The sequence below is a fragment of the Numenius arquata genome, chromosome 4 (genome assembly GCF_964106895.1).
Source record: "Numenius arquata chromosome 4, bNumArq3.hap1.1, whole genome shotgun sequence".
Lineage (NCBI taxonomy): Eukaryota > Metazoa > Chordata > Aves > Charadriiformes > Scolopacidae > Numenius > Numenius arquata.
In genome coordinates, this window is record NC_133579.1 from 21,571,751 (window position 1) to 21,583,227 (window position 11,477).

The 11,477-nt window shown below is 42.5% G+C and overlaps 1 protein-coding gene across 3 annotated transcripts; it reads left to right on the forward strand.

Annotated features, from left to right (window-relative positions):
• The first annotated feature begins 466 nt into the window (after positions 1–466).
• On the forward strand, positions 467–8,057 carry LOC141463877 (myosin regulatory light chain 2, smooth muscle minor isoform-like). 3 transcript variants are annotated; one of them, XM_074146543.1, is made up of 4 exons: positions 467–567; positions 2,072–2,270; positions 2,439–2,600; positions 6,519–8,057. In XM_074146543.1, the coding sequence occupies exons 2-4, from the start codon at positions 2,087–2,089 to the stop codon at positions 6,689–6,691; spliced, it is 519 nt and encodes a 172-aa protein (XP_074002644.1). In that variant the 5' UTR covers positions 467–567; positions 2,072–2,086; the 3' UTR covers positions 6,692–8,057. The 3 variants fall into 3 exon arrangements, with proteins under 3 accessions (XP_074002644.1, XP_074002645.1, XP_074002646.1); XM_074146544.1 differs by having other exon boundaries at positions 477–561; XM_074146545.1 differs by lacking the exons at positions 467–567; positions 2,439–2,600 and having other exon boundaries at positions 2,087–2,270; positions 6,519–7,666.
• Positions 8,058–11,477: the final 3,420 nt, after the last annotated feature.

Here is an 11,477-nt window from a genome sequence, read left to right on the forward strand (position 1 = left end):
AAGGTGCAAACTAGAACGTTTCTGATCCTTCAAGCGAAACATGAGGAAAGACTGACTGTAAGGAAAACACCTTACACTTAATTCGGGCAGTACAGTTCATTTACCTCACTGCTATGACGCCACGAACGCCTTAGCTCCGCGGAGGCCGGCTGAGGCGTCAGGAACACGGACCGAAGCTCCATCTTCAACCTGATACATTAAAAATAAAAAAATAAAAAATAAGCTCCATCCATCCCCTCCCCGCTGAACTTCACCTGACTTCCCCCGGGCTGCGCCACCGCTGCCGGAGGGGGGGGGAGAAGAAGCGGTTGCGGGGACACGCCGAGGGAGCCGCTCTGAGGAGACGCCGGGGGGGGGAGGGGGCTGCCATCGTTACAGGGAAGGGCTTTGCCGCCATTTAGCTGCCCTCTACCCCTTCTCCCGCCGCCACCCACTGTCGCCCCCGCCGCTCGTCCCCCCACCGGCGATGGTTTCTCCGGGAAGCGCCGGGGCTGCCGCCACCGTCGCTTCCTTCCCTTCCGCCTCTGTCTCGTACCGGGGTCCGCCGCGGCGACCGTTGGGGTGAGGGTGCTGCCGGTTGGGGGTGGGGTGTGTGTGTGAGGGGCGGGAACGGGCTGTGGGGAGAGTAACCGTTGGGAAGCGCGTTAGAACCGTTGGCGGCAGCCGTTGGGGCAGCTGCTGAGGAGAAGCGATGGCGCCGGGGGCCGCCTTCGCCGCCGGTTGAGGCCGAGGCTCCGGCAGCCACGGATGTGGCTGCCGGAGCCTCGGCCGCAACGGGCGGGGAGGTCGAGGAAGGGCCCCCGGCGCCATCATCTCTTCATGAAGAGGGCAAGAGCTCTTCGACTCTATGCGGCCTTGAAGCCTGGGGTGGGATGCTGCTTTGGAAGGGAGAGCCTTGCTCCGGGGCCAAAATAAATAAGTAAATAAATTTTATTCATTTTTAAAAATATTCTCAGTGCTGTCTGTGCTCGCTGGAGAGCTGAGTGTTGTCACTGAGCTTGATTCTTTCCAAGCTTAGGGTAAAGGGTGGCTGCCAGGTTGTTTTCAGGTCACAGTCTTCTGCAGTTAAAGCTGAAAGGGGCCAGCGTGTAGGTTTGCCCCATCAATCCCTTCCCACCGACCCTAAAGGACAAACGCATTCTCCCCCGTTTTGTTTTATAAAATCTTAAAGCTTGCTCTGCAGCATTGTACGATGAAACCCTAAGGCTGCTGCAGCCTTAGCAACAGGTAAATTCAGTGACGGTGGGAGCAACGAAAGGGACCATGGCTCTGCATTGTTCAAACCCGAGCTCAGTTAGCCTGACTGTTGCAGGTAAAGAAACCTATTTCTGAGTGGTTTCTCTAGGGAGATGAGGAAAAGCAGTGTAAGTTGGTTGCTTTCCCTTTTTTGCTTAAAGGAGTAAACAGCAGAAGTCAGCTTTCAGGTATGGCAGACCTGTAGTATATTTCAGGTAAAATTAAATGCATAAAAGTAAATGCAGGTCAGGCAGAACTTCCTGGTATGAGCAGAAACATTTTTCTCCTAGTTTTAATGTGTTTTAAATAATGGAAGGCAAAGCAAGGACAGACGCATTGTACAAAATAGCAAGTACTTACTGCTGTCAGGTGTAAGTGTAGGCGCTTCAGAGTTCAGGTGAACTGAGTTGAGTTTCCTCCTATTGCACACAGTTATTGTATAACCATATCCATACAGAGCTCTTTCACAAGCTTAACGAGAGCTCTCAAAACCTTACTTTCCTCTTTTAGACTTGAGACCAGTCCGAGTTCCTTTCTTGCAGGTGCATGTATCAAGAAGGGATCACAAACTAAAGCTGTCCCTTTGAAGACCGAAATTCAAATTTAACTTACATACTTTTTTAGTGACTTTTTTTAGTTTGGAGTCTGTCTTTCATTTGTTCATCTTTCCTGCTTCTCTTTTTCCTTTCTTGATGAGAGAAATATGCTCTGATGAGAGGAAATGGAAGTGTGTTAGAGGTGTTTTCTATCTGTGAATTTTAACGTGAAACCTTAGTACAGTGTGGTTTTTTTAAATCCTAACTCTGATCTTAACTGTATTTACTTCTCTCCCTAGTGTCCAAAAATCAACATGTCTAGCAAAAAGGCAAAGACGAAGACCACCAAGAAGCGGCCTCAGCGTGCCACTTCCAATGTCTTTGCAATGTTTGATCAGTCGCAGATTCAAGAGTTCAAGGAGGCCTTCAACATGATTGACCAGAACAGGGACGGATTCATTGACAAAGAGGACTTGCACGATATGCTCGCCTCCCTTGGTAAGGTCCCTTTTCTGTTTACGGTTGCCAAGCAAATTTGTGCTATTACAATTAAAATAGTGAGTTTGGGATAGGTTATGAGAGGTGTCTCAGTTTGTATTAGGCTGTTGAGATTCCTTTCTCTTTTAGGTTGAAAGCTAAGCCAAATATGAATGCCTTTATTTGTAGGAAAGAATCCAACGGATGAATACCTAGATGCCATGATGAATGAGGCTCCAGGCCCCATAAACTTCACCATGTTCCTCACAATGTTTGGTGAGAAGTTAAATGGCACCGATCCGGAAGATGTAATCAGGAATGCTTTTGCTTGCTTTGATGAAGAAGCAACAGGTACGTGGGTGAAACTCAGTTGCTTGGTGGTGTGGAGGGCTACTTTTATGTTGTTTATTTGTGTTTCTAAATAGTATGCTGGGTTTTGGACCTTTATAAATGAAGTATGACACAGTAATCCTTCTAGATGCCATATTCTACCAAGTAATGAGAATTTGACTTAATACTGAGTGAAAATAAAATTTGTCTGGCTTTTCTGTGTGAATACTTAGGACTAGAAGTAATGTTCTTTTGTGAGGCTTTGAAGAAGAGTGCTTTAGCTAGGCAGTGTGTATTTCCTCAAAGTTCAAAATAAGATGCATTTTCTCTAAGGAGATGAGGAATTCAGATTGGTAATATGTGATTTTCTATGGCATTGAAGAGGTAATGGATTTGAAATCTATAGTACAACTGAGTTTGTCCTTCCCCTGCAGTAGATCTAAGATGCATCTGAATTCTTTGATGTTTTTAATGACAGGCTGCCCAGAGTACGTAAACTCTTTTTAAACTCTCATCTTGCCCCGTGTATGTTACTGTTGTGATCACAAATGCCGTGTGTCATGCCCTCACCCGCAGCTCAGTTTGTTTTCAGGTTACAGGAAGGGCTGTAGACTTCGTGGTCTAAAGATAAAAAGTGGGTGGGGTCTAGAAGAGAGAAATGACAGATTGTACTGACTTGCATAGCAAGGTGGGGTGAAGGAGGAAAATGCAGAGCTCGCTTTTACTACATCAGACTTTCAAGGTTGCCCCTGTAATCTTGAGGTTAGAGTTTATGCTTTTATTTATTTATTCATGTAGGCTAAGATTCCGGAGAAGTGTGTAGCAACTGGGGATGAATCCCGAGGGCAATTCTGTGGAATCGCAGAATATCAGTGCTTTGACCTCTTGTGAACGTCTTACTAGTGCGTGCTGAAATTATGTAGCCTCTGTAGTGGAGATGTCACTGCGCCTATAACTTTCCTCACAACTGTCCACTGCAGTATTTCAGTCTAACTTGTGGATATGTGCTATGAACCTTTCAAAGGATATTATTCCATTTCAAACAGCTATTTTCAGTCTGTGTATTTTTAGCACCTTTTGCCTTTTCAAAGAGCATCCCCTTCCTGCTGAGGTGTAGGTAAACAGACTTTCTGTTGGTAAGGCCTTTTCAAATGTTAATTGACTTCCTCCCTCTCAAGGGAAATCTCTTTACCATCTCCTAGAGAAGGAAGTTTTGTTAGTAGGTTAATTATTTTCTCTCCACAGGTAGTCTGACTCACTGTGCTACAGGGGTTTTTTGTGTGCTCCAAAACAAGAGCCTGTGAATTAGGATATAAAGAAAATGATTGTGCCACCACTTCTTTTGAACAGTAACCTTCTATGTCTTTGTAAACAATAAGTTACTAGTTCAGGCCCTCATGTACTGATAAGATTGATTTTATTATCTTTCAGCTCTGTGTGGTAGATGTTTTAGTCTAGTCCTAGGATGACTTGAGGATAATGGTTCCACAGTCTTTTTTGTGTCTTATGCCATCCTCAAATTTTAACCAGGAAACATGTTAGATAGTTACGCTGTTTTATTGATTTTTTTGATTCATAACAGTCAAAATGCAGTCTTCAAAATAACATGTGACGTATTTGTAGAACCCATGTTATGTTTGCCTTTCATTCATTTTATTCTCAGATTTGGGTTCTGATCAGTTTGTTTCTTTTAAAAATGAAGAAAACCGTTTCCAGCTATGTCAAACCTTTTTTTTTTTTTTTTTTTTTTTCACTTCATACTCTCCATGTGCGTGTGTGTTATGGGCCTGATTTTCTAGCTCTACCTCAGTGTAGTTCTTTTGAAAAAGAGTAATACAAATCAGACTCTCTTGATGAGGATAAGTTAATTGTACTTGTTGGGTTTTACTTATATTTCCTATATTGGCAATCAAGTTGGGTGTATTGCTTCAGCGTTACTGTTGTATGTAGTACTGTGAAATTAGTATAAAAGTTGTATCTGGCTGCATTTAGTATATCTTTTGTCTGCTCTTTGATCTTGCATTGTCATCCGTTTTGTGCTGTCAAAGGCTGGATGAATCATAAATTTTGCTTTGTTAAGGTGCTGCTCCCCATCTACATTGAAGCTGTGTGTGTGGGAGAGTTGAGGGTGCTGTTTGTTTCAAAGTTCGGTGCTGCTAAAACTTTTAGTGTATTCCTGGTCTGGCAACGTAGTTCAGTGTTTAAGCACCTGGTTGTTCAGACAGAAGCAATTAAGTCCTTGAGGCTAAACTTGCAGCACCAAAGGCCTTGCATTCTTTGAATTCTAATCCCAATGTCATCTCTCATCACTACTTGGTCTCCGTAGGACTGCAGAAATAGAGAGCCTGATCTGTTTTAGCTGTTTTCCTCCCTCTTTACGCACATCTGCAAAGAGACAACGATTTGACCCGATTAAAATGGGCCTGGCTAACTGCACATTCTCCCCATTTTTAAAGTAGAACATTGCTGTTAGCCTTCTTCATTTGGAGTCAGTAGTCAAGGGCTTGTCTACACTGGGATATGATGCTGTTTTAATTAGCATATGTTGAAACACATTTTTTTCCCTTTCCTGCAGCATACACCAGCCCCATGATAATTTGTCATGCTCATTGACTGCCTTTTGGTCCCCTGATTCCCTGTTTGGTTTTGTCTCTCTAATGAACTGTTTGCTTAAGTTATTCAACTCTTTCCAAAGCAGAACTTTTTTTTTTTTTAAATGACATTCTGATTGAATTTACATCAGTTAATGTGGGTGTCTACTTATGATTTCCAGCTGTTCTGCACAGTTTACATATCTTTTTTTTTTTCAACATAATTCTACATCGTCTGTTCTGTTATTTGTATTTATCCAACTGAAGTTCGATAACCAATTTCTTTGTCAAATGAAGCAACTGTTGCGCATTTAAAGCCATGGTAGGTCTTATTTCAACATTAAGCAGTTTCTGCATTCTTGTGTCTACCATTTTATAGAATCACAGAATGGTTTGAGTTGGAAGGGACCTTAACTCATCCAGTTCCAACCCCCCTGCCAGGGGCAGGGACACCCCCCACTAGACCAGGTTGCTCAAAGCCCCATCCAGCCTGGCCTTGAACACTTCCAGGTATGGGGCAGCCACAATTCTCTGGGCCTGTTATGTGCATTCCTTTTTTAATCTCTAATCTTTCCTGGGATTATTTGGCAACTGGTGGTTCTGCCCATCTATTGAAATTGACTGAACAGAACATACTTAGCAACTGCTCATTTTTATATCTTTGTTAAATTCTTCCAAACTTTTCTGCTAAAATTTTAGCATAAAATAAATAATATATCCTATCCTTTTTTGACTAGCTTCTCAGCCCCTACCTCTCCACAGCAAACATTCTTCCTCCCTCCTGAGTTAACTTGCTCAATCCTGCCTGAAAGTCTTTTCTGTTACAAACTCTTTCCCTGGATTCTTGCCAGCAGTCCACTGTATCCATGTAAACTGCCTCCAGCAACAGTATTGTGCAGCAGTGAAGAGCCAACCAGTGATTGTTTAGTCCCCAGAGGAAACTAGTTTAGAGAGGACACACAAATATATCTAATTAAGTCAAGAAAAATGGAATTCAATTAAGAAACAACTTGTGTAATTAAGATTAGCAATGACAGGAACTTGTTTTTCCACTTAGAGCTGTTGAAGATCAGTAGATGAAAGTAGGTATTATTAGATTACAGCAGATCAAGGCCTCTTTTCAAAAATCTGTATGAAATTCATCAAACTTCCCCTCCCTTTCCTTTGCATTCAAGGAATTTCTTTAGAATTCAATTAAGAAAGTATTTTGGGCTCTTGGTGCAAATGCATGTATTACGTGCTGTATTAGTGAATTGCACGTCTGTCAGTATATCTGTCTTACTGCTTTTGAAGACTCGGCTAAGAAACGGCTTCCCTTTTGTGTTTCTTTCCGTATATCTTGTCCTAGGGTTCATTCAGGAAGACTACCTGCGGGAGCTGCTGACCACGATGGGAGACAGGTTCACCGACGAAGAGGTAGATGAGCTGTACAGAGAGGCACCCATCGACAAAAAGGGGAATTTCAACTACATTGAATTCACGCGCATCCTGAAACATGGCGCGAAAGACAAGGATGACTGAGCAAATCCCTGGATACCTGCAGATAGCGCTTTTTCTACCCCCCCAGTAATTTTATTTCTCAGGATCTGTTTTTTTCTTTTTTTTTTTCTTGTTGGGACCTTTTGCATATGTTTTTAACATTCCAGCTTTTTCACCTGTGGACTCTGGGGCTGCTCAGGCACCCCTGCACCTGCGTAGTAAGACTGGGAACAGGCAGGGAGGGAGGACAGCGTACAGTGGTAGAGGTTTAGGGACAAAGATCTGTGAGCGTGGAGGCCCAGGTAAAAATGTCAGCATTACTCATCCTAGCTAGATTTTTACATTTTTAATGGTAATTTTCAAGTAAAACTCTGCTATATTACATATGTCATTAAAATTTTCATGCTAGAAGTGACCTGTTTAATCGTATCTGTAAATATTTTTGCAACTGTATGCAGTTCTGTTGTTACCTATTTTTGCCTTAAAAATGAAGCATAAGTCACTTAAGCATACTGATTTTTGTACTTCAGCAACTGAGTACTTCGCTTACTACAGTGAGCATATACAATTAAGAAGATCCCATCCTTCAAATTGTAATGCATTGTAAATTAATTATTTCTGTCCTAGACTTGCACATTAAAAATTTTAAGTGTTACAGATGTAATTGAGGGGGTATTTTACCACCTTAGCAGCTCCATTTCTTGACTCTGAGTATTGTGTTAACACTGCTTTTTAAAAAATTAGATGCTAAATCCTAGTGTCTTCTTAAAAAAAAAATACCATTTGTGATTAGAATGGCTGAGTGATGCTTCTTACCGCATCTGCAGGACTGACAATACAGAATTCATTCCAGTTCATTGCAACCATTTATTTTTTTTGTTCTTTTCTCTTCCCGTCTTTTTTCAAAGCCCAGTGAGAATGGGGCTGGATGAAGAAGGAAGGTGTGCTGTCTCTGTCCTTTTTGTTTTCTTTCTGAAAATGTTTTTATTGCTTTCCAAATGAAACAATATACAGTATGTTTTTAAGAGCTTCTGCTGAGAGTGGTACTTTGGGTGTGTGAGAAGGAGGCATTCCTTTTTGTTCCTTTTCTCCTAATTACATCCTCTCATTCTTGCGGTATGGAACGCACAGCAGATTTGCTACAGTCCTCTGAAGCCACTTTGCCGTAATCTGAATACTTGTGGTTCTGGATTTTTGGTCTTGAGAGAAAGGGTGATTAGAGTTGCTTCTGTCACTTCTAGGAATTACATTGTTATCCCTTAAGTACTTGGGTTACAAAATGAAGAAATGTCATTGGGCTGAAAGAGTTTTGCTGTTTCTTGGTAGGCTGCTATTGCGAACTGAACTTCTAATTATTTGCCTTAGAGGACAGTGATTATCTGGTTTAGAAATACACTGTTCTTTCATGAACAACCTGTTAGGACTGTCATCTTTTGAAAAGAACAATGCCCAAAACATCATTTACTGGTACCTGTAAGACAAAGCTCTGAAGCTTCTGCTCTACCTCAGTCCCAGGCAGGTTTGCAGAAGAATGGGTCCTGTCCAGACACATAAGGGAGCACAGGATGGTAACAGTAGGACTGTAAGAGAAGTATGGAAGATGCTGAAAAACAGAGGGGAAAAAGGTTCTAAACGCTTTCAGAGAAGACAGAAATCCAAATGCTTCAAAAATGAGTATTCTCTCAGTTGCTGCCTTTTTGCTGAAAATATTTACATTTAGAGGGGGTGGGGATAACAAACTCGAACTTGTGTAAACTATCGATGTCTGAAGGAGGCAAGGTTGGCCAGGTCCTCACCAGCTCCCAGCTGGGGAGAGCCTCCCTCCTTCCCTCCCTACCGCAGGCATGTCCGCGGTGGCTGCCGGGCTTTCCTTTGAAGGAAGCGGGCTGAGAACTTGAGGCCACTCTCCGGAGCCATCAGTAGGTGGCATTACAGCTCCTAGCACTGAGCTGAAGGGCAAATGGCTCACAACACAATTTTTTATTGTTTTGAGTCCCGAAGAGCATGTTTGGTGCAGCATACAGAGGAAAATACGGGCAGTCCCCACGGAAGCTCTTCTACCACAACAAGGACTAATGCTGTCAGGATTGTTCAAAGTGCAGCTTTGGCATGCACTGAATTTTCGGGTCTTTAATCAATTTGTTATAGAAGGGAAAAGAGGTATCTGCAAGCCGTTGTTACAGTCATGTATGTACAAACACACTGTGTGGCGTATGTTCCAAAAACACTGGTTTTCAAAAGGATTTAAGGCCACTTTTGTAACTCAAACCAGTGTAACTCACTGCTTGTGCATTTCTCAGTGTCTCAGGAAGGGCTCCTGTTGTTGTGTAAGATCGGCTTTGAAACACTACCCCAAATTCAAATTTATATCTTTGCATAACTTAGTTTACATATGCAAGGGTAAAACCGGTGATATAAACTAACCTGTTGAGTGAGGCAGTTGGTATTTATCTATAGCAATAAATGCCAATTGTTAAACCACAGTTGTTGCTTACAGGCAAGGGCTCTGTTGCTGTATAGCAACCCCTATAGGATACGCCATTCGGTCTTGTGATGACCAACTGTAATTCACTAATGCTATTGTTCTTAGCCTTGCCTTTGGGGGCATCTTTGTTTTACCCTCTGGAGTTTAATGGCATTTAAAGCTCTGATACAAACATGTCAGAGAGACTGATAAAAACGAACTTTTGGTGGGTAATTCAGAGGCCTGAGATTTCCCTTGCAAAGAAGTTTTAAACCCCCCTGCTCACCTCTGATGCAGAGGGTGCTCTAAAGCCAGTGTCTGCAACCAGTAACGCTGGTTTTACAGAGCAACGGCAGTTCCCAGTCTCAGTGAGAAGCCACTCAGAGTCTCCAAGTGTTCTTACTGAAGTGGGTCAGCAGAACATGAAGGCGTTTATGGTGGGATGTCTTTCTCCTTTTTTTTTTTATTAATTCAGTTGTTTTGTAGCTAGGTCACTTGAGTGGAGGGCTGGAACAATGTGGCCTTGAATCCTCTCAGCTAGAAGAGAGAATTAAAAGTAGGTCTGCAACATTCAGGCTGAATGTTAAACTGCTGAACAATTGAATAAGGGAGGGTGGAACCATCACAAGCAGCTGTGTGTGTTATTGTGCTGCTTTTTCGGTTTTTTCGTTTTTTCAGCAAATGAAGGAGCTTAGACAATGATCCCAGCAGAATGGATTAAAGAGATCAATTCTACCTGAAGAAAGACTCTTTCGTGCTTTTTAAGGTGAAGTTCCCAAAAGCTGTAATTCACAAGTGGAGCTGGTGTGCTTGTTTTCTGGGGTTGCAGAGGCAACAGAGTTGAACCCTGAATGAGTTTTAGCTTATGAACCGTTTCCTCTCCAGGACTGTCAGTGAGAAGTGGTGCCTCACCACGGAACTGTCTCGCACATCCTGTATCTGGCATAACACCCCCCAACACAGGCTCCACATCAGTGTAGGTAATAACTTGTAAAGGTTGTCACCGCCCTGACTCTGCTTTACTGTGGTGGAGCCACATCCTTGAGCCACCCGGCTATCTCTGTAGGGGGACAGTAATTTTGTCAGCTGCGCTGTCCCTGCTTGTGAATTACAGCCCTAACTCCCATAGAAACAGCAGTGGTGACTCCTTACTTTCTCTCCAGTATTTTGCGTGGATGAGATTCAGCAGATCCTTACTCAGTACGCTTGTTTTAATAGTTACTAATTTTAGTGCCTAACTCCCCTAGACGGGGGGGGAGCAGCATCTGTCAAACTGGCAGGCATTGCCTCGCTGTGAATAGTACCAAGGATGTCAAACATTCTTCTCTATCATCCAGATACCAAGCAGCGGGGATTTAATATGACCACATCCAAATGTCAAAAAGAATGATGCTCGGTCTAAAAACTGTGAGATACTTAACAGAATTCATATCACCAGGGTGGTAGCATCTCAGTACTAGGCACTTGGTATGACCTTTGCAGAGAATTTCCCCGTGGCAGGCTTGGTTCATATTGCTATTCAAATAACCTTAGCTAACTGCTGACTCATCTCCAGTTCCACTCTACGCATCCCACTGCTTAAGTATAAAAATCGTTTTAGTAGCACTCATTAGCTGTGAAAGGCAAAGCTAACTAGAATTTCTATGTAATCATCGGGAGATCAGAAGTGTCATGTAAACTGAGTATTTAGAAATATAAAAGAAGCGTTGACACAACTTTTAATAGGGATGCATACCAATCCCAGCAGGCTTCTTTCAGTGAGTAGATAAGAGTTGCAAATTAAAGATACTTGCAGCTGGAAACTTCCTTTCCAAATAACTGCAGGTCACTGTGACATTGGAAATGGTTGCAGAAAGCTACAGTGAGACCATAATCACTGCACGCTGCCCCCCCCCACACATACCCAAGATTTCCTTGAGAAATCTGCTGGGCTCTCTGCCCCACAGCCCCAGCAAGCTTCAAAGCTATAGGGCTGGAGGCAGCTCGAAGGGGAGTTGACAAGTTTCATGTCAGCAAGATAAGCTCATGAACTTTGTGATACATTTTTGGGAGAGAATTAAATGGAACAAAATTACTTGTAGTTAGTACTTGCCTGTTTTTTTTTTTAACTGATTTAGGAGATAAGTTACTGTATATTTATTAGAACCAGAGATATATGTTGTGCAAAACACAAGTTATAATACTGTTATTGCTGTCCTGTTGGCAAACAGGGGAACTTGGCCATGAATCTAACCCCCCCTACTTTGCCTGCCCTCCTCCCCTGCTAATTACAAAAAAATAAAAAGGTAGCAATGCTATTTTCAATTGTCAAAAGACATTTCTTTCAGAGTTTCTTTGATATTTCTTTTTGTAACTAATTGAATA

Coding starts and splice junctions, on each gene's coding strand:
- LOC141463877 (XM_074146543.1), top strand. CDS start 2,087: ATGTCTAGCAAAAAGGCAAAGACGAAGACCACCAAGAAGCGGCCTCAG. Junction 2,271..2,438: donor CGATATGCTCGCCTCCCTTG/GTAAGGTCCCTT, acceptor CTTTATTTGTAG/GAAAGAATCCAACGGATGAA. Junction 2,601..6,518: donor CTTTGATGAAGAAGCAACAG/GTACGTGGGTGA, acceptor ATCTTGTCCTAG/GGTTCATTCAGGAAGACTAC.